At 39.3% G+C, this 27453-nt stretch overlaps 1 protein-coding gene across 6 annotated transcripts in view; it reads right to left on the bottom strand.

Moving 5' to 3' along the window:
* Positions 1–3618: 3618 nt before the first annotated feature.
* LOC144049383 (uncharacterized) overlaps positions 3619–27453 on the bottom strand; it is a 58977-nt gene continuing 35142 nt past the window's right edge. For 4 of the 6 annotated variants that reach the window (XR_013293547.1, XM_077562275.1, XM_077562274.1 and 1 more), the window contains 2 exons: positions 3997–4062; positions 3619–3905 (listed from right to left, as the gene is read on the bottom strand). Coding sequence is in view for 5 of the 6 variants with exons in the window: in XM_077562275.1 (XP_077418401.1) it covers positions 3720–3905; positions 3997–4062 (252 nt within the window). In the remaining variant the exon portion in view is untranslated. Of the gene's footprint in view, positions 3906–3996; positions 4063–24991; positions 25080–27453 lie in introns of all 6 variants that reach the window. The other 2 variants (XM_077562273.1, XM_077562272.1) reach the window with 1 other exon arrangement.

A 27453-nucleotide genomic window follows, 5' to 3' on the forward strand; every position in this document is an offset into this window, starting at 1 on the left:
GCAGGTATACCAACAGAATGGATGTCACAAACCTCCCTTTTCATTACCATTCCTCTAATTTAACTTCAAAAAATTTCAAAAAGTTTCTCTTCAGGGTTGGTCCAAAACAAGGATATCCTGATTTAGCTTAGCTTCATCATACATGGTACCAATACGTCAGGTATTACTGTTGTTTGACGTCCATGTGCTGTTCTACACGAAGTTTAACTTTTTTTATGTGAAGCAAATTTAAGTGTTCTCCACAATGTTTTTATTTTTTTATTTTATTTTTTTTACATTCAGTTACTTTGTGCTTTGCTTTTTGACTGGAGCAAAGACACTCAAAACATTAAAGGTGCATGTTCAATATTACTGTAAAAAATTTTTTTTTTTACATTTTTATATTTACGTACACCACACATTCTACCGAATATATTTTCTGTATATCTACTACTTAATTGAACATACTTTTTTCCTTTCTCCAAAAACCTGGGACACATCACTAGTTGGGTTTCCATCCACCCATTTTTATTCGAATTTTCAAGAAATCTAAAATAAAATACAATGGAAACACTAGAAATTAAAAAAAAAAAGGCCCAAAATTAAAAAAAAAATAATAATAAATTACGCTTAGATGGGGTGAATTTTGAAGTGTAGCAAAAAAAAGTAAAATGCGAATTTTGGCTATGGAAAGACCGGAAACACGTCGCACGTTTTGACCGGATATTATGTCACACGGACATTTGTAATCCCAAAGCAATGTTGGACGATAAAGTAAGGTATGTTTAGGGGTGGGGGACGACACAACAAATCTTTTTGGAATTAATTAAAGAAGTGAATATGAATGCTATTTTAGATGGGAAAACAGCAAAGATATGCTATGGTTTATCAAGAATTACAAAAGAAAACTCATACGACGTCATCGCACGGCGCAGTTGCTTCCTGGTCTTCTTTACATTACTGGAGGATTACATCTCTATGGTGTATACCGCCACCTACAGCGGCGGAGTCCCTTCTCAATATTCACAAAAGAAGAACAGATGGAAAAGGTCATTAGTCGCAAGTCCGTTTTGCACATTTTCAGCAAATTCGCTTACATTTTTTTGAATCAATTGGATGGAAACCCGACTACTGTTTCATAGGAAAACTAATTCCTGGATTTTTAAATTTTTATTTCTCTATGCCTTGCAATAGACTCCCAAGAAGTTCTGGGTGTATTCAGCCAGCCAGTCAGCTGGGATAGATAGTCCAGCTCCAAACAACCTTCAACAGTATGAAAAATGGATGAATGGATCGATTTTTGTATTAATTATGTTTAATGTGGACCCGTGCTTGAATGGAAAGCTGTCCGAGGCCTTGTACCTTGAGTCTCACTCAAAATCTGCTGGAATTGGCTCATGCTCACCAGTGACCCTACTGAGGAGAAGCGGTACAGAAAATGGACTGATGGATTTGAACAGGAGCTAATTGGAGTCAGGAATCAGACAATTAGCAGCCGAATCAATGCAACAAGATGGTAGGAGTTGGTTAAATTAGCCCTGCACTATAAAAAAAACACCAGTTTGGATTTTGATATTTTCAAGAAGCATTGTTTGGCATGGACCATTCCCGCAGAAAAGAGCCCCCAGGGGATTTACAATTAAGAATCACTGACTTGCATGAAACTGGAAAAAGATTACAAAAGTAGCTCTTAAAAGCCTTGATGGTTATCAGTCCATGGGAAGATACGTTAGTTATGCACTCTTGCTGCTGTCCTTGGAGCGGCTGTTGTGTAAACTCATTGTTACATGCAGCAAAAAAAAAAAGTCATTTGCTTGATAGAATTAACCTGGTACAGTAGCAATTTAAGTCATTTTCTTTTCTTGTTCCATGCCAAGCTAAGAATAATCTGGTTGTCTTGTTAGATGAAGGGTGAAACTCCTTGTAAGACTAATAATGACAGTGTTTTTAGTAAAAAAAAAAAAAAAAAAAAAAAATAGACCATTAGTATGTCCAAATGCAACCAGGCAGACATGTAGAGATGCTTAACCAACAAAGTGCTGCTAAGTAGCGCCGGTGCTGTGAACAGAATCATTAATGATGTTCTTACTGTGCAGGGACCCTGTGCACTGGCCTGCAAAGGGGGGAGTGCCCTTCATTTAATGGGGCTTGCACCTCAGTCTATAAAAGGAAAGCTAACATCATCACTCGGGCTAAATGATGTAGGATCATTGAAATGGGCTGATCTTCTTATTCCACAGGTGGCCTGGGGGAGTTATGAAGCTCTTTTGAGATGTTGGTTGCATCACACAGTGTGAGCCATGTGTTTTTTCAGTAAAATCATGTTTTTGTTGTGTGTGTGTGTGTGTGTGTGTGTGGGGGGGGGGGGGGTGTAGTGGTTGACTCAGGCGGGAGAGGTTGCGGGTTCGAATCGAAATAAATGAAAGCCCATGTAGCATTTGTGGTTTCCGTGAATGCCCCAGGGGTGGATTAAGTAGAAGAGTCTATTAATATCAGCTATTTAGGCCCCTCAATACAAACAGATAAAAGACTTGAAGCACCATGTTGATGTTAGACACCACATTGTTGGAGCTTTTCCAACCCAAAATATATATATATTTTTTTAACTAAAATTCTATTGTTTCCTTGCTTTTGCGCCTTCTTCATTTTATAGACTCATTCTTTCTTCTTTATTGGCCCAGTACAGACGCTCCCCACCTTACGAACGAGTTACGTTCCGGACGATCGTTCGTAAGGTGAATTTGTTCGTAAGTTGCTTCAGTGCTATATTTTGTATTATAATTTATGTTTAAAGCCTATATAAGTATATTGAAGGTTTATATAAGTATGTTTAAGGCTTGTACAAGTAACCTGCATTGGTTTGTACTGAAAAAAACTTTTAATAAAATGGAGAGAATACGTACAGTACTGTACTGTACTACGTATGTTAGAGAGAGAGAGCGAGAGACACACACAGTATGTACATGTACGTAATAAGATAAATAAAATGAAGTTTAACTTACTTTTGGAAGATGTACTCGATGCTTAAGGAGATGATGGAGGAGGAGGAAGAGGAGGATTTTATAATCATGAGAGATTCTTCGTCGTCGCTGGAATCGGCTTCAAAAGTTATTTCCTCCATGGGGACCGGCGTTTCTTCCTCCTCCTCCTCGCCACGTTGCTCAGCCTCCAATGAGCTCTCACAGCGCCAATCGTCGGTATTAGCGGCGGAAAGAAGCACTACGCGCAATACAAAATCTAACTTACAGCATTTCTTTCCGAACATTTTTCGACATACTGTACGCGCAGAAATGTTCGTATGTACCGTTGTTCGCAACTCGAATGTTCGTAAGTAGGCGAGCGTCTGTATTCGCACTGCTGTTAGGAATGTATTACAAAGCAAAGGAAATTTATATAAATTTATATTTATATAATTTATAGAAAATAACTACCTCCCCTATCCCATTTTTAAAGATAACACAAACTAGTACAAAATAAATGGGCTGTCATTATGCATTCAGATATTTTATAGGTTTTTGTATAGTTTTGTATAATTTAGCATGCTAAATGTCTGTTCACTTGAATCTCCATTGCAGATTTGACAATTCTAATGTGCTGTAAGCATACACTTTCTATTGCAGACTAAACAGCAGGCCTTAGTCTAAAACTGTGCCTTTAATTAAAATATAGATTTGAACTTGATGCTGATGAAGGTTATGTTTAATCTTACAACTGGAGATCTTAAATTTCAGAAAGCACTATCAAGGTAAATGTAAAAGGAAACCAGGCAAGGTTCTGGGGGAATTGCCTGTGGCAGATTTCTCCACTCCTGCTCGAGTCACACAAGAAAGTGAAATAAAATGTGTAACCTCTAACCCTGCTGGGATGCCATGGTGTAAAATTGCAGGGAAGGCGATCTGATCGATGAGAAAGTTGGGGCAGCGGTCCTGTCAATCACACCAGGGCAATTACACAGGGGAAGAAAAAAAGCTTTCCAGAAGAAGCTGAGTTGGGGAGATGTGATTTCCTCTTACTTACTGTACAAGCGTTTCGTCGGACGTCGCTGGAAGCAGGAGTTAGCTGTAGATTATTGACTCTTTTGCCCTAAAGGAAGAGGGAGGGGAAAAAAGGAAAGGAAATAAATTCAGAGTAGCCTGTAAGTACCTCTCTTGAGTGAAGTCTGCATTTGGTGCTAGCTTGAATGTCGCCCCGTGCGAGACAAGTATTGAAGTATGTAATCATTGTTACGTTAGCTAGCAAAAATATGGGTACAACAGTAACTCAGACTGCAAAAATGACAACATAAACAAGACTATCAGAGCTATGAGGTCGCCAGCAGCAGCCGCTAGCTTAACCAACTAAAATTAGCAAACACTACAGACCCTCCCCTACTTACGAACATTCGAGTTACGAACAACGGTACATACGAACATGTCTGCGCGCATGCGCGCATGTCAAACAATGTTCGGAAAGAGATGCTGTAAGTTAGATTTTTTATTGCGCACCTTTTTCCGAGTACTGTAGTGCTTCTTTCCGCCGCTAATACCGACGCTTGGCGCTGTGAGAGCTCACCCAGCGTTGGAGGCTCAGCAACGTGTCGAGGAGGAAGAGGAAGAAGAAACGCCTGTCGCTCATAGATAAAGCCATCGCACTCTTCGAGCAGCAAGACCCAAATATTGAACGTTGCACAAAGGTTGCAAATCAATTGAATGATGCCATACAGTGCTACCGCATCATTTATGATGAAAAAAGAAGAAAACTGTGCAATCGTCGTTAGATCGCTTCTTTCGGCCAGTTTCTAGTAAATCCTCCAAGGAAGATACTCATCAACCCTCATCTTCTTCTCCGCGACCCTCAACTTCTTCCTACATTGAAGCTACGGAGGAGGAAGTAACTTTTGAAGCCCATTCCAGCGACCTCTCATGATATAAAATCCTCCTCTTCCTCCTCCTCCATCAAATCCTTAAGCATCGAGTACATCTTCCAAAAGTAAGTTAAACTTCATTTTATTTATCTTATTACGTACATGTACATACTGTGTGTGTCTCTCGCTCTCTCTCTCTAACATACGTAGTACAGTACTGTACGTATTCTCTTTAAACATAAATTATAATACAAAATATAGCACTGAAGCAACTTACGAACAAATTCACCTTACGAACGATCGCTCGGAACGTAACTCGTTCGTAAGTTGGGGAGCGTCTGTACTCGCAAAATCACCCTAGTGAGATTCCAATACCAGCCTATAGAGGGCGACTCCCCATACAAATGCCATTGATCATTGCAACCTCTTGCGGATTTGCCTTGCTCGTGTTCCCCCCCACCCCCCAGGAAAATGTATCCTAAAATATGATCAACCATTTTAAATTGAATTCTAAAATATTCAGGGTTTGTCAACTCTACTTGACAAACGCTAGCTCGGCAACAATCAAGCGCCAAGGCATGACATGGACTAACAACGTTACTCCAACCAATACAGAGCAAGCAAACACATGATAAAAACACGGAGCAGTATGTTGCTAAACTAGCTTGATGCCTAATTAAAAAGGCTCCTTCGGAAACAGTCCATTGATTCGGCAAGCCTTAGAGATGATGGTAGGGCACTCCAGAGTTTATGTCTGAAAAGAGCACTCATTATGGAGTTTTACAGTAATATTCTCTCCCTTAATGCTGCTTACTGTTTAATTGACTCTGTGTCAACAGCATTTCATTTCCCGTTTGCAAAAGAAATACATACTTTGAGTGTTTGTATGACATGTCTCCCAAGTCATTCACCACCCTCAAAAAATGATAGCGAGAAGAGTTTTGCTACCGCAACTTAGTTGTTGTCTACTACAATTCTTACTTTGTATTTCCTAGCAGTCTGCCCACTGCATCTCACAGGTCAGCCATCTGGTTTGGGGGAGGATATCCACGATCGTGGGTGGCCTTATTCTTATGTGTGCGGTGTGCAACAACACAACACTCTGTCAGAACAGTAAGCACACAGTTGCTGATTTTTCTTCTTTTGTGCATCGCATTTTTAAAATGACTGCGTGTGTTCTGTCCTTTTGTGTGCCTGCTGCGGTGACATTTGACAGGTGACCACCTGCCCTGCCCCGCTGCGAGTCCTCCACCATGCGGGGCAATCAGTCCCAAAAAGTTTGAGGTTTTCTTTTTCTTTAAAGCCGTGTCACAGGTAGGAAATTCAGGAAAGAGCCCCCATACTCCAAATGATTCATGTTCGCCAGCATCTATGCGGACGGTGACAACGATGCTGTCAATACAGACGCTCTCCACCTTACGAACGAGTTACGTTCCGGACGATCGTTCGTAAGGTGAATTTGTTCGTAAGTTGCTTCAGTGCTATATTTTGTATTATAATTTATGTTTAAAGCCTATATAAGTATATTGAAGGTTTATATAAGTATGTTTAAGGCTTGTACAAGTAACCTGCATTGGTTTGTACTGAAAAAAACTTTTAATAAAATGGAGAGAATACGTACAGTACTATACTGTACTACGTATGTTAACTCTTTGACTGCCAAAAACGTTAAATAACGTTTAGTAAAATCCTATGGAGGAGTGCCAAAGACGTTAAAATACGTTTTTTTCAAAACAGGTGAAACTAACCATTTTCTATTGTTGATTACTCAAAACCGGAATAAGGTAGAAACAAACTATTTTTTCTGATGAAAGATGACAGTCCAATCTTCCATTTGGTAGTATGTGTGTTTCTATAGTCCAAACACATAATTTTCTGTGGACCTTGAAAGATCAGTCAAAATGCTTAAAATCGGCTGGCACCCACGGCATCCCTTTTCTGAAAACGTCTGGCAGTCAAAGAGTTAGAGAGAGAGCGAAAGAGACACACACAGTATGTACATGTACGTAATAAGATAAATAAAATGAAGTTTAACTTACTTTTGGAAGATGTACTCGATGCTTAAGGAGATGATGGAGGAGGAGGAAGAGGAGGATTTTATATCATGAGAGATTCTTCGTCGTCGCTGGAATCGGCTTCAAAAGTTATTTCCTGCTTCATGGGGACCGGCGGTTTCTTCCTCCTCCTCCTCGCCACGTTGCTCAGCCTCCAATGAGCTCTCACAGCGCCAATAGTCGGTATTAGCGGCGGAAAGAAGCACTACGCGCAATACAAAATCGAACTTACAGCATCTCTTTCCGAACATTTTTCGACATACTGTACGCGCAGAAATGTTCGTATGTACCGTTGTTCGTAACTCGAATGTTCGTAAGTAGGGGAGCGTCTGTAGTTGACAATTCACATGACTTGGAAAAATATAATAAATCTATGAGCAAACATACAAACAGCCATCCTCCTCATGTGTTGTGGATTTGTGCTTTACTATGAAGCTTACAAATAGATGACTTCACTATTTCACATACTGTCGCTACCCAAACCCCGCACACAACACAGCCCGGTTTATATTTCTCCAAAGGTAATGGTTGTTTGTGCATACGACCTGCTCTTAAAGTCCTTTGTGCTGCAGGTGGCTCTCAGCATGCTGAGCAATCAGCCTCATTACTTCAGCAGCTACAATCAGATGCACAGCTGGTCATCCAAATGAGTGTCTAGCACAGTTTATTGCTCAAAGCGTGCATGGCGTTGCAGCTTTTACTTTGCGAGTTGTGTTGATTGTGACTTTGCCGGTGCATCGCAATCCTGATTGCCTTTGATTACAACATATCCACACTTTCTAGTTCATAATTATAATTTAGCCGTCAAATGGAGTGACCCGCCCTTTTTTTGGATACAAAATAATTAGTGACTAAATATCATCTAGTAGGCAGCATGCGTCAAGTAGTAATCAAGGAATGATTCAAGTAGCTTCGACGTGTTCATCATTAAATACTTTGACCTCATTTAACATTCAAAGAACAACTTAAAATAGCCCTACTAAAATAATAATCAATGTTAGCAATAAAAAAAAACATTGTTTGGTCAGAAGTTAAAAGTAAGTTGGCTGCTGTCTATATCTACTCCTTTCAAGAGCAGAATAAATAATACTAATAATACTGGCAGTTACTTTGACAATATCGATGCTTACTTTGACAAAATCCATGTATTTTTTTTAGTTTTTTTTGCATCAGCTCCAGGGAAGCCCACACTGCAAAATCTAAAATCTTAACTAAGATATCATTTCTTAAATTTAACCTAAATTTGCTTATTTTGATTTGACAAGTTATTTTTTACTTAAAATGAAATTGTCAGGCAAGATCATTGTGCTTATTTTAAGATACTTATTACTTTATCTTATTTGATCAAGCATTGAGTGTTAACAGCCAGTTTTAAGTACTGTGAAGATTAAAACAAGCATTTTCCACTTTTTAAGATGACATCTAACCAACATTAAAGGCCCTGAACTGGGGTTTCATAAAAAAAATGTTTTTCTTATTTTAAGTAAACATCAAATACAATTCAAATACAACAATTCTTATACACACAGTCAAAGTATCAGAGCTTTTAAATACATATAAATCCGAGTAGGAGTTCAGACGTAAAATATAGGCACTGATCGTTGCTACATTACATTGATAATAGCAGATATCAATTTATTGGTACCACTGACAAGATAATACATAACCGTTCTTTTCATCCACCAGGGGACTCATTTATAAAAAATCACGAGATGAATAAATGCATGCCAAAGTCTATAATAGAGTTGCCATGTTTGAAATTGCAGATATGTCCTTTTTCATGACATGGTTTTCATGTACCATTAAAATAATCTATTTTGTGAACACATGGGGAGTTAATGCAATCTTGCGAACATCCTCCGCCTATCATGAAAACAATTGGTGTTAACTCAGCTTCACATAAGTCAATCCACAGTATCCTCTGAGGTGTTAGAATATTCCATTAACTCTCTGTATGTGCACATATTTTACATGCTAATAAATATGACCGTGGGGGAATTGTTGCATTGTTGCCGTCTTCTTTGTCAAGCAGGTACCCGAGGAAAGGAGGAAAAAATGAGCCCGAGGGATTTTCTATGATGATGATGATGATTACAATTGTTTGTCGTGTGTGCAGCCTGATCACAATGAAAACAGAATATGACATTGGCTGCCGCGCGTGTGAGATGCACCTCCGAGGAATCAAAATAATTGAGATTATAGCAATCAAATTAAGTGATGGGAATGGAACAGGATCATAATCACTTGTACTCGACTTTCAGGTGGCTTGACGACCTTGTGTCATGAGCCCTATCAAACGTTCATCTTGTCTTCTCCGTGATTGTTTTAATCCTGTTTAGGGAATATCGCTGATGAAGTTACTGTATGTGATGCATTGCAATAAAACACTTGTCCTTTATATGTCTCAGTTTAGAATGGAGTCATCTGAGAGGCCTCTTCTGATGAATCTGATGAAAGGTGACTGTCTTCAAGCACAAAATGATCAGAAACACACACACACACAAAAAAAAAAGAGGATGGGTTGGAAAGTTCAGACCTCTCACGTAGGCTATTAATTACTTGCGACCTTTTCGGGCTCTCCTAATTTCTGCTCACCTTTCAGCCAGAGTGAGTGATTAGCAGACACAGCCGCATGATTTCATCACATCTAACTGGCGGGCAGACATCTGCTTCGCACAGAATAAACAGCAGCTTCCAGCAGCCACTTTCAAAGTTATCCTGTTAAATGTGGCATTTAGAGCATTTGATCTCGAGTTAAGCCAGCTTGTGTGTACATAAGTGTAACGGAGCAACACGTGGAGCTAGTTTGACCTTATAGTCCATGTAAAAGTGAAACAGGGATGTGATTTGACCAAAGTGAAATTATCTGAAAATTTAGCTGGGGGTCTGGGGTTTTCCGTGTTTTTAAGTACTTTCAATGCACTCACATGACAAAGAAATAGACAACACAACACCATAAATTTAATTTTCAATGTATATTGAACTATCCCATATAAATTGGCAGTTTTAGTCAACTCAAAATCAGTCACATTCAAAAACATTGGACTGCCTTTGCTTTTAAAAACTATCACTGAGCATATCATCATATCTAACTAATGTGATTACTAAGTTAACACATAAATAATGTTGAAGAGTTCAAATTTCATGAACAAATAATTGTATCATGACCAAATGAAAAGTAACTCATATTAGAGCATACCACAAAATGTCTTTGTTATAGCAGAAGATGTTATCTGTCGGAGTCATGTGCATACACAATGAACTACTTTAAAAAAAAAAAAAAAAAATCTGATTTTTTTTTTTTGGGGGGGAGATAAAAAAAAGCGGAATTCCGCGAATTAGCGGAAAAATCACATCCCTGGTGAAAATAAACATATATTCTAAATTTGACACACCACAGAGAAGTGTGTTAAGAAAACTTCCAAAATTGATGATTAAAATGAGGCAAAAAAATAATAATCATGAAAAGTCAAGTCCTTGTCTCTGCTCTCAAATGCTGTGGGTTTGTCTGCTAAATGTACTAGCATCATTATAGCCAACGCACATTTGAGCTATGATATATATCATTTTTAAAGAAATATATGTCACTGGCTCTAGCAACTTTTGACTTTATTCTTGAAATTTTGTCTCTTTTTCCTTTTTTTCTCTTTCCCTTCTTTCTGCTATAAAAGAAACATTGGAGAATGTCTGTGCACTACTAAGAGCTTCTGTGCAAAGAAAAAATGTTGGAGATCATCATTAATCTTTCTTTAGTTGCAGTATTTGTACTTTAATGACATTGGAGCTTGATTACAAAAACTGAAAGAAAGAAAAAACACTGGGAAATTAGTCAGCATAAATGTTTTGACAGTGCAATACACTCTTGCCAATGGGCTGTTTTATTGCCGCTATTATTAAACTTCATTCTTTGGAGCCGAGCTGCCAACTGTGTCTGATATTGGTGAAAATATTATGTACACTAATTATTAACCACTCTGGCTGAAAAATGCCCTTGGACCCTTTCTCCCCCTTTGGTGTAATTGCCTCCTTTGGGGTCATTAGTTATTGTTAAGAAATAGTCAATTGAGCATTTATGCAGTGCTTTGAAAAAGTCGCTCTAGACGTGCACATATTATTACATAGTGCATCATTAGCTAAGAGGTCAACAGTGTTGTGCCGCTTAAACTGCTGAGGCTCAAAAATAGTCTTTTTTGTGGTGGGAGATGGTTGCAGCATTTAGATACATTTAAAGATCTGAAGTGTGGTTTAGTATTTTCTTACTACTTGCAAATTGTCTGCTCGGACATTTCATATTTATTTATTTTTTTTAACAAGAACCTAGTAATTACATAGTAGTTAACTCAGTAAAAGTGACCTCCACAAATCTGAGCTAATTGATTGACTCGTTGAAACATGAGATTCACTGGGGCCATAGAGTACCGTACAGTATGCAATTGGTGTCTAGTATTGTATTAGTGTTTGTGTGTGTTCCCATCTCCACTGCACTGATGTCTAAATTTGTCATGTGATACCAGCTTTGCCTCTTTATTTTCTTCTCACCGCTCTGCCACCTCAGATCAGGTCAGCAGCTGCAGGCATTTTGTAACATAGATTTGTTTGCACCTCCATTCAGGAAATGGTATCATGGTCCATTTAGTCATGTCTGTGTTGATTAATGTAAGCAGAGCGCTCCGAGCGTTAGCCCAACGTGCTCCTGCAAAGTTTTATTGTTAGCTAGACATTTTAACAGCGGTTTTGGACCATTAAAGATGTTACTGTTTATAATGGTGTTGACTTGTTGAGGTGTGGAAACTCTATAAAACAAAGAAAAACAAGACAAATCTATACTGAGATTAATATTTAATTTTATCCTGTCATTAGTTTAGTATCACTATGCAAGAGCCTAATGATAACTATTTCTGCCTAGAAGAAATGGCTCCAGGGCAGAATGCCTCACCTTTGTGCACTTGTGTAATAATTTAGTCAAGAAGCTGGCAAGAGCACAACTTGGAGAAGTAGTGAAGAATGTAAATGATCCAATCAAATCAATCCAATAACTGTTACATTAAACCCAATATACTAAATATTAAATAATGGTTGGGGGCACATACTGCCTGGGTTTCCTGAGAACTAACATCAGCGCCACGGTTGCATGTTTAATGAGAAGGGGAAGTGTCGAGTGTATAAATAATATTATTGCAAAAAAAATTATGTAATAATGTGTATTTTTATAAAGGCAAAATAATGAATGATAATGACCTTTTTACATGCAATCAACGATTGTCCTCTAACACATTTTGGGCCCCATTTTCGTGCCCAGTGCAAATATAGCGCAAAGTGTAGTTTAACTGAAGGTGGAGTTTTCCTTTTTTTCTGTATTTTTCTTGACTAGCGCAGATAGAAAAGGCCGCTGTTGTCAGATGGAATGCAGCCGACTCGAATTGACAATCGAAGCGGCTCCCCACATTCTCATTGTAATCAGGGCGTTCCAAGGGCACAAGGTGCATGAGATTGGTGCACACAAAGTGCGTTTATACAACTGCAACTGTTTTTCATCTTTCCAAGGAACATAATTCCCGAAAATAGAGGATTTTTAATCTGGCTTCCACGCCCTTGAATTTTACCACATAATGTAGACCACCCATGTTCACATTATTCTTAAATTATAAATGCCTTCATTTTGTTAAAAAATAAAAATCCAATTAAAGCTGCTCTACCACATTTTTATTGTATGAAATCAATTTCTGTAGTGAAGACAAAATCTGTCTTCTGGACCTAAATATATCTTACCACAGCTTCCTTGTTCACGCAGAGCTCCAATGGGGCCTATGACAAATATGTAGTCTATGTGCTTTTGTGCAGGTACAGCATGTGACCATGTCATCCGTCTCACCGCATGTTCGTCTTCAGTCAGCATAAAAAAAAAAAAAGCTCCCTAACTCCAGCATGTGGGCATCCCCACTTGTAGCCCCAGGGTATAAGGAAACCTTCACCCATTCAATAAAAAAGAAACAGATAAGCCATCCGAGTTACCGTGGCTGAAATGCAAGCGAAGCAGGAGCTGTCTGATCCTGAGAGCCCTCTTGAGGTCATGAAGACCTTGGTGGTTGAAGCTATAATCGGGAATAAAGGATGAGTGCAGGGAATCGAGATGCCTCGAGGGCTGGTTAGTGCTACTGAGGATGGGAGAGGTTTGGGGAATAATAGAAAAACATTTTGTGGAAACATGAAATTAGCTGTTAAATATGGTCAAGTCATTAAATTACTGACGTTTGCTTTTTAATCCATTCAGGTTCTCAATTCTCTGTGACCAGAGACCTTGCAAGATTTGACTGGAAATTGAAATCACCCCGGGAATGGCAATTTATTAAATTATGTTGTAGGAAAAAGCCAAAGACAGAAATGAAGCTCACAATCCCTAGCAAGTTTTTCATTTTGGAATTTGACCAAAATTTGCAATGAACCTAAGATTCTATAGATCCATAAAATGGCTCCAATATATAGTGCATAGTTCACCAATTCCGGTCCTCAAGGTCCGGAGTCCTGCAGGTTTCAGATGTTTCCGCCTACCAACACACCTGATAGCTTACTAAAGATCAGGATCGTTATCAGGCATGCTGAAGAGCTGATTACAGTGGTACCTTGGCTCACGAACTTAATTGGTTCCCACAGAGAGTATGTGAGCCGAAAAGTTCGTCTTCCAAACAAGTATTTCCCATAGGAAACCATTGAAATGAGAATAATCCATTCCCAGGTCCCCATAAAACATAATTTTCTACTAAAAAAGCCTTAAAACGACACAAAATATACCTTGTTTTATGTATAATAAATGTGCTATTGTATTGTAATTAAAGAAATACACTGTACTGTATAATAAAGTGTTTTTATTTGCAAAACTTGCAACTTGCCTTTGTGATGGTACAGTAGTTGAAGGCTTGATGGAATGGAGTGGGAGGAGGAGGGAGGGAGGAAGTTACTGTTTGGAAGGAGAGTCCTCCGGTGTGGCTTCTCTTCTTTGCTTCTTAGGAGACTCTTTATCCTTGTTGCTGACTAAAAACCTCTTAATTGACACCTGTTGCTTTCTGAGTTGTAAGGTCTTACGAAACTGAGGCATCACATTATCATTCGTCATGTTGATGATTCTCATAGCCACAGTCTTTTCTGAATGGTACTGTTCGACAAAATCCTGCACATCACTCCACTTTGCTAACATGGTCTTGATGCTCTCACTTAATGCTGACAAACGCGCACCTCGTTCGTGTTTGTCGATGATCTCCTTCTTCTGCTCGACCGTAAGTCAATGTCTTCTTAGGCTTAACACTAGCCTTTTGTGAGGTCTTTTTCGGTCCCATGGTAGCAAAAGTACACTCCAAAAGTACTCCAAAATGATCCAAAATGTCTACCAAACACAAACCACGTCCGCACTCAAACAAAGGGGGCGACGAACTGGGACGCCGTGAGCGCGCGTCAGCTTCTCGTGATTTCTCGTGTCGCGAGATTTGGTTCGTCCGCCGAAAACTAGTTCGTCAGCCGAGACAAAATGCTCGCGAATTTAATGTTTGTGAGGCGAAAAGTTCGTGAGCTGAGGTACCACTGTATATGAATCAGGTGTGCTAGTGGGCGCAAACATCTAAAACCTGGAGGACTCCGGACCTTGAGGACTGGAATTGGTGAACCCTGATATAGTGGGTCGGTTTACGACGATCTGAAGATACCAGATGTTGAGGTTACAAATAACTATTTTGTGCAGGGGTGTAAGAATACATTGTCAGATGGCACAATATGACAGAGGTGGCAAAAATACTCTCACTCTGTACTGAAGTACAATTACACAGAGATGGGTGCGTCAATGAATTTTGAGTCTGTCATTCGCCAACAATCGGGACCCCCTTCCGTCATCATCAATCCATGGGAAAATTCCAAGCCGAACCGCAATGTGATCGTCAATCCGTCATATCTCAGTGAAATGGTCTGTCCTGTCTGAATGTTTTCGTCATTCGGCAGCAAAATGGACATTCCGTGTATTGACGGATTGACGATTAAATTGAGGAAAGAAAACCAACTTTCAGCAATGCTTATTCAGTTTTTCCAAGTTTCCCATCATTCGTCAACCGTCAACAATACGGGCGTCCGTCATTGACAGATTAACGGAATGCCCACTTCTGTTATTACGTTGACTTTGGTAAGGAGACTGATCCCAACTTCAGTTAAAGAAAAAATATGGATGGACGAGTACTGATACCAGGCATCGTATTGGGCTGATACCTGACCTTATTTCAAGGTATCGGTACTTGTGGATATTTTATGATCAGGAACAAGAAATTATAAGAATAGAAAATCACTCCTAATTGCATGTAATGTTAGGGGGAAAATGCTATATTGGGATATAGGTTTTTCTTTAGATTTATCTGCCATTGTTTTTGGGAGAAAAATTCTATGTATCAAAAGTACTAGTGGTGTCGGTACTTGGTATTGGTATAAGTGACTACTCAATAGTTGAGTAACCATATTGGTATTGGTCTGAATCAAACATCCCTAGGAAAAAAAAGTACAAGTAGAAAATGGATAGCTTTGAAAATCATTGTGTGTGCCCAGAAAGAAAAATACAACTTGCCTACTTTTTTTATGCTGGAACAGGAATTTAGTCAATATGAGTTTTCCATAGCAATTACTTCATTGTCTTCGGAGGGAGAAACCGCTCCTCTCTTATGTTGGAGAGCCACCTGGCATTTCAAGATATTTCTGGTTAATTGCACCAATTATGAGAGCAGGGGGATAACTGGGAAAAACAAGTGATGCAATGGTGAAAAATAGGCTAGGAGTGGGAGTTTGAAAAAAGCAGTCAGGAGAAGAGAGGTAAATACATCCAGTTGAGGATTGCCTGCATGTATCTGAGCATAAAAGCCCTAACAAGGTAGAGTTATAACCACATTTCCCATTTCTTCATTGTGGTTGTGAACTGAAAAAAAAAAAAGTTTCCATTGCGTTTTCTTTGTATTACGGCAGTTTGAGCGTTGAATTAGTCACAGATCCCATGCAGAAGTAGAAGTAGGCCAGGTGCTGCAGCGCACCTGTCCCCTTGATGGATTTACAAATGTACAGTGATCCATGAAAAATGCACGCACCTAAACACACCAGCAACACTGCACACACACCGCTCGCAGAGGCAACAATAGATTTGCTGCCGAAACATAAATGAACACTTGCCCTTTAATACCGCTGTAGATGTCAGACGCTAGGCTGCTTCATTGATGCGAGGCAGAGAAAGCCCGGCAGTTTGATGTTGATTTGTTTAGAGATGGTGACAGCAGCAACAGCCAAAGACATTCATTGGTTTCACTGCAAAATCCTTAAAATATGTCATGACTGTGTTGGAAATCCTCGCTCACAACTCAAATCATGACACTCAAATACATACGTATACAAAAGTACATATTCCAATTCATCCTGTGTATTTCAGTCTTTGAAAATGTATCTTCTCGCCCACACACAAGCACGTACACGTGTTCTCCAGCCTGTCGGGTTTGTGACACTTTCTGGAAAAAGGGTAATCAGGATCATTAAATCGCCGTTGACTGTGCAAGAGGTAGACAGGATGTGAAAGGTTACTACATAGGACACTGAAGGGAATTTCAGTAGTAACACACACACACGTCAACACGACATTATTGCACAGCGAAGTCGCTTCCTGGTCTTCTTCTTCTTCTTTTAAATTAATGGTGGATCACATCCCTTTCGGGAGTTCCCTCTCAATATTCGCAAACGAAAAACAGATGGAAACGCGCATAAGCGCATGTCGGTTTTGCGCCTTTTCAGTAAATTTGCTAAAAAAAATTCTAAACAATTGGATGGAAACCTGACACCTTCTTTCATAGCCTTTCTTTTTGAAGAAAGTGGGTCTGGACAGGCGGCCATAGACAGCGATTCGGCTCCGTCCGAAAACAGGACTTCCCAATCAAATGAGTCTATTTGCGTGACGTCGTCTTCGTGAGCAACATCATTCTTCAGTCATCAGTCAAGTTTTTCTCGCAACGACATCCAACAACGACGTCATTCACTACTGTCTCTCTTCGGCTAGTAATCATGTTGGATTTTTACTCCGTCTCAGCAAAAATAAAGAAATGAATCAAAGACTTCAATGAGTCATGTTTCTGATGTCTGTTAGCTCAGGTTTGCCCCGCTTCAGAAATGCGACTGATAGGGTGGTTTGACCAAACTCACTCTCCGGCAAAGCCGCGAGTGAGTCTGGATTTCCAGGCTACTCCTTCCAGTCGATCGGGATAACGGTTACCACCGGGAGCTGGATTGCTTTGTTTGTCCGCAGCAAAAACGCATGTCCCGACGCAGACATGACGTCTTGTGTCTTGATTGGTTTACTAGGTCATGCGGGCGTGGTTTTACGGTAAGGTCAATTAGAGTTGGGAAGCTACCTCACACTTAAGGCACTACTGTCAGACCCGTAACATTAGTTTCTGTCTTTTTTATGTCGGTATCAACACCTACAAGTAATTTATGCACAGTTATGCAGATGAGACTAAATTCATCATAATTACGTGGTCGTCCGTGTGGAATTACAACGTGAATGTGAGCCCGCAAGAGGCTAGTTCCTCAAGATGGGATGAAATTGCTTCCCAGCAGGTAAATGGCGTGACGGGAGAAGGAGAGGAACGAAACGGTAAGGCAGATTGGGGCAGGGGCAGGTTTATGAGGGCAGGCGGATCAGTGACAGGTATGAGCTCCCTCCCTTGAGGAAGGCCATTTACTGGGGGAGGCATGAGGGGGGGGGGGGGGGGCAAGTTGGTGGGGCCTGCCACCAAACTTATTGGCAATCTGTTTGCAAGGCTACTGGCAGAAGTGGGAATAACAGGACGGGGGACAGAAGAGAGAAAATCTACTCTCTTCAGAATTCCAGGAAATGAGACCGATATAGGGTGTGTGCATGTGGAGGTGGTTGCGGTGGACAGGATGAGGGTAGAACAGGCCAGAAGAGAATAGGGGCCACAATCTATTGTGTCATTTTGTTGCTGTGCAGGCCAGTGGGGAATGTCCCAAACACTGGAATTGGCATTTAAATGAAGTGCAATACAAGAGAGGGTGAGAGAGGTGATTTTGCATCTGTGAGCACAGAGCAAGAAGATGAATTGCAAACAGCGCCTTTGCAACATAAGGTGTATAAATCAAGCAGTGTGTTTGTATGTCTGCCGAGAAGACATTGTTGGAAAATACTAAGATGCCATTTTCACTGAGTCCTGCACTTGCTGACCAGTACAAGTGAGAGAGGCTTTAAAGCATTGCGTGCAGGAGCCCTTTTATAAGTACAGCTCAGAATTTGTAGGGACCAAACCTTACTCTCTGACAAGCTGTGCACATAAGGCCATATTGTCCTATTTGCGCCTAATCGCCTCAAAAGGAAGAAAAAAAAGCGTTAAAAGGAAGGCGCCACTCTCGACACGCTACACTTCTTTTTGCCAATTTATTTCGTTTACAGTACCATGTTTTTAACCCATTAAGGCCGGGAGCACATGACCGTGCTTCTACCGTTAAAGCCGGAGCGTTCCAGCACGCTTCTCCCTTTTAAGCCGCGAGAGCGGATAAGTCATTTGGTTTGGTTTTGACCAATTCTTGATCTCCTAGTCGATTAAATTCATCAGAATATGCACGAGAGGGTGACTTGGGCCTCTTAGCATGTTCTGGAATTTTATTCAAGCATTTATGGTTGACGCGGGAGTTATGAAATAAATGACGCAATTGACAACGGCACGGGAGGAATTTGAATCAGTGTAACAAGTCGACAGTGACATATTGTTAAGAAATATGTTTGTAGACAACGAGGATGTTTTGACGGCCTTGTAACGGAATGGACGAATCGATCCCCCGAGGTTATTACAACTGCGCTTCAGTGTTGAAGGTAAATATAGGAGTTATGTATCCGCAGATGCGACACTTGTTTGTTGATGTAAAAAAAAATATTGAAGGTTTGGAATAATAAACACATGTGTAAGCTCTGAAATATTTTTGGAATTATGTTTCTATCTGCTTCAGGAGCTGAGATATCAATTCTTTTTTAATCTTGTTGAATTTCCAGGAAAACGTCAGGTTTTTGGGAGTGACTTTTAGGTTTTAGAGGCATGTTTTGCCATGCGGTTTGCCATGCGCAGACCAGTTGTGACAGTTGTGGGGTGGGGATGATGTTGGGTCACATAAAATCAACCACGGCTCATTTTCTTTTAAAGGCGTACAAAGCGGAGTCCGTTTTAGAATTGCGCAGGATGCCGAACTCATCACTGAAAAGTAGGACTGTCCAGCCTAAATCCGGACGTCTGGCCACCCTAACACAGATAGATTCAAAATCTTTACCAAAAGAAAATAACACCCCGTGTTTCGCCATTGGCGGTGAGGGATTTTGGAGGTTAAAGTAAGTTATTTTAAAGTAAAAAGGAAAACATTTCCATAGATTGGCGCAGCTGCAGCGGCTCAGCAACATACAGCATTGGTACACTCAAAAAAGTGAATATATCTGATGCTTGGTAAAGTTCTTTGGATGACATATGGTGTAGATAATGTGCTTTATACGTGCACTCCATTTACCATTATGATCAAATTGGATTCTTTTTTTCATTTTCCTTTTTTTTTTCTTCTTCATTATAGAGCTCCGTGTAATTGGCAACTTTTTACATCAGAAACAAGTGTGTCTCCAATGTTTACAAAACACTACAGACACTTATGTTCATGCTTTATGGTTATGTACTCCGGTTATGTATTTCTGGACTAAAGTCTTAGAAAAACTTTCCGCTATTTTGGACTGTAGGATACCTTTATCTCCAAACTTGTGTTTGCTAGGTGACCTAACAACAACTGACTTACCACATAAACAATTTCAATCTACACTTGCAGCCCTTACTATCGCTAAAAAAACAATTCTTGTTAACTGGAAAAATAAACAAACTCTGAATATCGACCAATGGTCTAACCTCCTCATAAATCACATTTTAATGGAAAAAATATCTGCCTCAAATAAAAACCAAATATCAAAATTTATAGAAACATGATCTACGTATATAGAATTTTTTAACCTAATTCTGGTTACTTAATTCTGTCTGTTAGCGAGAGCCACTACATCGTGATAACTTACATTGATGTTTTTGCATTTGGCAATTTATTATTATATTATATTATTAGTATGGGATTTTTTTTTAATGGGCTTTAGGTGAACTGATGAATACACACACGCACGCACGCACACACGCACATGCTCACCCACATACAAAAAAAAAAATATATATATATATATATATATATATATATATATATATATATATATATATATATATATATATATATATATATATATGTATATATATTTTAAAAAAAAAACATTTTTTTTTTAAAAATTATATTTTTTTTAAAAGGAGAGCAATGATGATGTCAAATCGAATGAACAATACTGAGCTCTAAGAAGAAGAAGAAGAAAAAAAGAAACAAGTGTGTATGTGTGGTAGTGTTATGCCAGTGGAACTGGTTAGCATGTTTACCTCACAGGTCAGAGATTCTGGGTTTGAATCTCTGCTCCGGTCTAAAGACGCCCATGAGGAAATTAAGTGATCTCGCAGTGCTTGTGTAGGTTTTCTCTGTGTTACATTCAGTCAGTCTCTAAAACCTATGGCTGGAAAATGAGATAAAAACAAAACATTATCTGCCCATCCGTCACTTTATAAGAGGCAATTAGAAGTAAATGCTGAACTATCTGCCACCTTTATTAACATGGCTTAACTTAACATGCTAATAAAACTGTCACTGTGTTGTCACCACATATACAGCATACACTGTATGCGTGCCTTACAGCGCAAGGTGAATAGCAATAAAACTGGGGTTGGTCGTATGATAAAATGTCGACAGGGAACGGAAATTAGGGAGCTAGCAAGCCTGATAACATCTCTCATAACCATTCGAAACTTTAATTTCAACCTACTTTGCTAGTTTGATAAACAGCCGTGGTTTGTGCAACTATTTATGTCACCGTGTTGATTTGACTGTCATTGACAAAATGAGTCAAGTCCGAAGGGGGAAGATGAGAAACATCCATCAAACTGCTGAGCTGACACGCGACCTTATAGGTGAATTAATTGCAATTACCCCAGGTGATGTCATTAACCACGCCGCCTTTGCCCAATCTCCCTGTCAGAGCCACCTCAGAGGCGCTCGATCCGGTCTCACGAGCCATCTTAGAAATCTGTTTCTTGGAAAGTGATTCTGTCATATAACCCATTTCCCAAAGACCTTGCTCTGTGGGGAAGGAGAAAAAGGGAGGAAAGACATGCGCCATCGCAGAGCAATTTATCTCTGTAACAGATGAGGGTGGTGCATATCCTCATACCAAATGAGCTCAGAGTTATTAGTGGGCTCGGTTGGTGTTTTGTCACTGTCAGAAGCACGGTGAGAATTAATTGTTAAAAGGGTACCCCCATGGGGTACCTGGTGGGCCGCATGACATTTTCTTAACCCAAGGACCTTAATCAAAAGCAACGAGGTGGTTTAAGCAGGGACAACAGGTGCGGGCTGACACTGTATTGGAAATGATTTGCTACCATTTGTATCTTAGGGCAAGACGCAACCACCATAATTTGTCACTTTGGGAACGGTGATGCATTGCATTCTATCACTAACGGAAACATTTCACTTCACTCCCAATGTAGCCTAGTGTGGTTCGACTTTCTTACTTGATCAGTAGTCACGTGAAATCAGAAAAGGAGGGAGTATAAATGAAGTATATAAAAAGTATTAATAGCTTACGCACACGACCCAATTAACCTCCTAAGGCCTCTTTAGTTTTCGGCAGGGGTTAAATTACACACCTCGGGAAAAATTACAGTGGCTCAAAGTTGTCAGGGGAAGGCAAGCAACTTGCAGAATGCTAATTTGCGTTGCATTGTGAAGAAATTAACGAGTCTGAACAAGGGTTTAAAAATAAATTAGTGCAGACCTTGGCTAGTCTAATTACAGAAAGAAAAGTTCCTAGCTGTGCAGAACACATCTTTAAATGTATGGGTTCTTCCAAACTTGCCTTTTTCAGATGATGTGGTTTTAAAGTTTTGTTGTTTTTTTGCTCTGGTGATGCAACCCTACAAGCAATGTGACTACATGAAAATATTACTTCAAAAATTAGTGATTCTCCATCCATCCATCCATCCTCTAGTGGTAAACTAATAATTCAAAACAACTATAAATTTCAATAAAATGCCCCCCCCCCCCAAAAAAAAAAAGCTCTACCACATCAAGGTAATTTAAAAAATATATATAATCGTAGGTCTAGTAATTGCTAATAACATTACGAAGGTTGCGCCGGGCCTTACAGGAAGCTGACATTTTTCATTGCCATCTTTCTGCTCTGGGTACCCAAAGGCAAAGAAGTTCACAAAGGTAGTTAGCCTCTGGTGGTGTTTGCAGCTTGTGTCGGACCCAGTGGGTTAAGCGTCACTTACTTTCCACCGCTGGGGCCTGCAGGTGGTCGTCACCGAGTCCCGTGATTCGGGCTCCTGCCACTTGTCTGCCTCTGCTTTGCTCTCGCTAGCTGTTGCTAGCTTCTCCCGCTAGCCGCTCATGTTAGCTCCAGTGAGTTCATGCTAGCCACTCTTGCTCGCCGGGCTATTCGCTTGCTCAATCCAAATAATAATTGGTAGTAATTGGTGGCAGCCTTGCGAAATGAAATCTCTCTGAGGCACCGTAGAGCAGGTGCATCAAAATCGTTGCATTCTATTAGTTCACCACTGGATGGCAGTAAAGTCGACACATTGTCCCTTCAAAGAAGGCTGTCTATTGCTGTGGCTTGGATGAATATCATATCACATTTTATGACCAATCTATGTAGCTCATTTGAAGGAGTTCACACACTTTTCTTGAAACTGCAGATGCTCAATGACACAAACCTAAAAACACCAAAAAGATCTTCGGAGGCTAAATATAGACAATGCAATCAATGTCTGGAGAACAAAAGTCACAGTGTCAACATCAATATTGTAGCCTCTTTCATCAGAATACTAATTGAAGATTTAAATGACTCAATCAAACTTATTCTTGTTCTCTTCTGGCCTTAAGCTCTCCTTTTGTTTCCTTTCCATCTGTGCCTTGTCTGGAAAGGTAAATAATTGATGCCCGTCCTCTGGCTCTGTGAGAAATTTATGAATAGAGCGAGCAGAGAGACTGGTATGTTTTTCTTCGCCCTTCTCTGACTTATTGATGCATCCACACCAAGGTCAGAATATGTGTATATTTTACATTGATGGATCACTATAGCAAAACTCTCAAATCCTCACCAAGCCAGCGGTCTGCATGCCAATATGCCCACTGGTCTTACACTCACAAGCACAACCCTTATTTTACACGTGTTCACATGTGTAGTGTAGTAGCTTGTGTGAGAATATTGCTTTCATTGGAGATTAAGTGGACATTTTTTAGGGTCCGTGGGTGGACTTGAAATGAGATTACATGCGGACTTCCTGTCTGGAATTCCCATTTTCTGAGTACGCAGGCTTCCTACCACATCGCAAAACATGCATGTTAGGCAAATCGTTCAAAAGGTGTGAAAATGAGTGTGAGTGGTTGGTTATTTATATGTTTCCTGTGATCGGCCACCTTCCACCCAAAGTCAGCTGGGATAGACACCAGCCCACCCAAGAATTAAATGAGGACAAACGCTACAGAAAATGAATCGATGGAGCCAGGAAAGTTTCCAAAACCAAAATAGGAAACCAAAGAATGTAAATCAAAATTAGTTTATTCATGGTATCGAAAATATTTTTTCTGTATAGTCAGGATGACTCATTTGTCATACTGTCAGTTTGCACAAGGCAGCCTAGAGCATCTTTGGTATTACTGCACAGTATATCAAATTTCTTCAATTATAATTCATGCATCTCGTGTGTGTTTCATGTCTTTGTTGGCTGAATTATTAATTGTATTTATGTTTGGTGCAGACTGGATCATTCCGTTGGAAAATGTTGTGGTTCACATTTCCCGTCTTAAAAGACTTATCAAGATTCAACGTAATAGCTCAGAAATGTTTTTATGCATGCAGATGTGGGCTCTTTTGCAAAATATGCTTATTTTTGATTACGCTCTTGGAAAATTTGGTGCCATCAATTATTCATCCCATCATTATTTTCCATCCTTCTGTTTGGCTGTCTGCCTCTGTCTTCCCTGTGCGTGGGTATTCACCCACCTGAGTAACCACCCTGTCAGTGTGCAGTCTGGGAAGAGATAAATAAATATATCAGGCACATCCATGCCACATTTCAAATGCCTTCCAATTTTTGTCATTCACATTTTTTTGTGCACCTTTTTTTTTTTTTAATTAATCTACTGGTATGCTTGGACACTAGTTGTTACCAATTTAAATATATAACAAATCAGAAACTTAAGCAATTGGATGCTGTTAAATAATTCAACATTAAAAATCTCAAATGAAACGACTTCTTGTTTGTCCAGCCATATTATGTACTACTCATTCTCACTAGGGTCACAGGTGTGCTGTAACCTATTTTAGTTGATTTTGTCAGCGAGGCATGGTACACACAAAATTGCTCGCGAGCCAATCATCAGTGGCAGAGCACATATTGACAAACAACCAATCACAATCACAATCACAATCACATCTATGGACAATTTAGAGCCTTCAGTTAACCTATCATACATTCTTATGGTATTCTAGTCCCCCTTTAACTCATAACCAGGGTCAGGTGGATCATCTGTGAACTAGTCTAAGTAATTTAGAAGATACATTTTACCTGGAAGTAAACTCAGAATTGAACCAAAACTTTTCAGAAAAAAATAAAGAGAACAACTTGAGAACAAATACAGAACTTCAAATGGAAAGTCAGCCAATTGTGATTATTATCATTTGCATGCATTGTGTTTGCATTGTCTTGTTAAAGGCCACCAGTGTATACGATGTAAGCTAAATGTCACACTTGTTCTGCTGTTGTTTCAGTGCAACTCTGTAAGCGGATAGAAGCAGTGTAAAGCATTATAATTCAAACCGTCCTACTGTATGATAACTTACTGCAACATACATCATTACTGTTATTGACAAGAAATACTCTGTAAAATAAATAACATTTTGGAAGTAATTTGTTGTCCTTACCTGCTGCCTCCTATTTGCATCCCCAAACATCCTCATCCTCCCTCGCTCTGTTTGCAATGCAACTTGCAACATTAAACTAAATGTTAGCCTGCCAGTGAACATTAAGCAAAAAAAAAAAATGGGGACAAGTCAGTGGTTGCCTGAATTAATGGGCAGTAAATTATGGGCTGCCTTTGAAAAGCCACGGAAAATAAGGTGGACATTGTGGAGGTGGTAGATGGATCACAGCAAAACATTGCCAAAGCTTTCATGAAATGTTTGGTGAGGTGAGAGCTAAAGTGATTCTTTTGTAAAGTGGTTGTAAACACATTTTCACCCTTTCTTTGAATTTTCTCAGTTATTGCTAGCACAGGCGTTGCAGTGTTTATGCTCTGGTTATAAATAACAGTATGTAAATACAAATTTTATATGATAAAAATAGCATCGTAAATATTATATTTCATAGAGAAACCCCCCGGTAATAACGAATGGAGTGTAAAGAATTAAACATTTTGTGCATCATGACGACACATTGGGCATTGTGCTGCTCATTCTGCTATACACGCATTGGCCACCAGGGGGCATCTAATTCATGCACAACCAGCATAAGATTTGATGATGAAACACAGAAGAAGCACGTCTCAACTGCAATATGAGCCAACTACATTATATTGTGCCTGGATAGAAATAAAATATTTCGAGAAATAAAGAAAGCTGAGATAAGATAGAAAATAGAAGCGGAATTTCCATTATGAAACCTGTAGAACCGGAGCCTTTACCCTGGGCTTTGTAAAGAAGGCAGACAAGTGCCTGGTGGTGATTTCAGTTCAGTTGACTCTCAAGACTTTAAACAATCAAAACCAATTGGGAAATAAGCAAATCAGCATTTCTGGTTTTGATTGCAACAAATTTACTCACCCTGCTTTAAGTGGTGTTTTTCTCTCTCTTAGAGTGTCTCCTTTTTTGGAAGTTGCCATTGCTTTTCGTGGCATCACCCATCGCTGCCAGCCAAGCTTGAATAAATCATTGAGTACACCCCAGGAACGTAACGAATGACTGATAATTGTGCGCATATTACAAGAATAAGACTTTTTTGTTGTTGTTTCATGTTTAAATTGCTCTCACAAGAGTGACGCCTGAGGGAGATTTTCATTTATTTTTTTTGTCAATATAGAGGGAGCATTGAGAATATGAAGCACTGTGCCAGAGGTTAGAAACTACGTATAACCAAGTAGAAAACATAATGAGGCAATTAGTGAACAGTCCCAAGTGATTTTTGAAAATCTAGTCACCCTCGATAAATGACCAATATTAACTTAAAAAAAAAAAGAATTCAACTAAAAATACTTTTATTTCACTTTGCTACTACAAAATTATTTCTGTATTATTATTTTTTCATACTGGATGCTTATAAGGGCTAAGGAATTCATGTTATTTTATTATAAAAATTTGCTTGAATCTTTACCAACATCTATCTAGGCCTGTGCAATTATTTTAAAATGACTAATTTAATAAATCTTGTTTGGTCCAAGGAACTTGCATAGTTATAATGTTTCAAAGAAATGTATTTGTCTTAATATTTTTTACATGTTTAAACATTTTCTTGTTTAGTACCAAAAACAAAAAACAATGATTGTCCTAATCGTGATTGCCATTAAAGTATTACCAAATTAATTGTGACTAATATTTTCTTCATGTTAGAATAAATATCTATACGTTATCCCATATTTACTCTTATAGTATTACAAAGCATGACTTTTGCTCCTGCAGCTTTAAAACAGGAACTGTGCCAGATAGCGGCTCAAACACTTTTTGCTTTTGGGATTATTATCTCCACAATGAATCATATCCGTGATGGCTGCTGCTGTGCTTCCCCTTCCCCTTTAGAGCAGCAACCGTAACTAGTGAATACCCAATAAAAAGAGGCCCGGCAAAGTGTGTCCAGAGCGAGATTGTAACTGAGCACATCTCTGTCCGTTTCTCCTCGCGAGTAAAAATAATCTAAGTCTATGGTCTTCCTTCCTGGTCTGTTGTTTATTAAATGTTCTAGGTTGACTGAACCTGACACTTTATAATCGAGCAGCCCTTCCATCATCATCTTGACTGACCAGTTTATCTCCAGTCAAAATACATAGTTCATCTGTTCTGATATACATATGTGTCATTCCATGACACAAGACAAGACAGGTGTTCTCACCTCAGTGAGGATTTGAATGTTTTAGGAACGGGCTCCCTCTAAGCTCCTCTGATCTCATAGTGCTAAGTGGCTTTTCTGACTCTTGCAAAGAAATATGCAAAAAAAAAAAAAAGCAGTAAGAAAGCCTTTTGATTGAAGTTAAACGCAGATACGATTAATATAATACTGCATATGCATGATCTGAATTGAAAAGTCTGCAGGAGGTACTTAAAGTAATTTGCATTGCTCGTCAAAATCCAGGCATTTGCAGAATTGTATGTTTGCATCATAAACATCAATTTTACTT

This window comes from Vanacampus margaritifer, chromosome 3 (assembly GCF_051991255.1).
Source record: "Vanacampus margaritifer isolate UIUO_Vmar chromosome 3, RoL_Vmar_1.0, whole genome shotgun sequence".
Classification (NCBI taxonomy): domain Eukaryota; kingdom Metazoa; phylum Chordata; class Actinopteri; order Syngnathiformes; family Syngnathidae; genus Vanacampus; species Vanacampus margaritifer.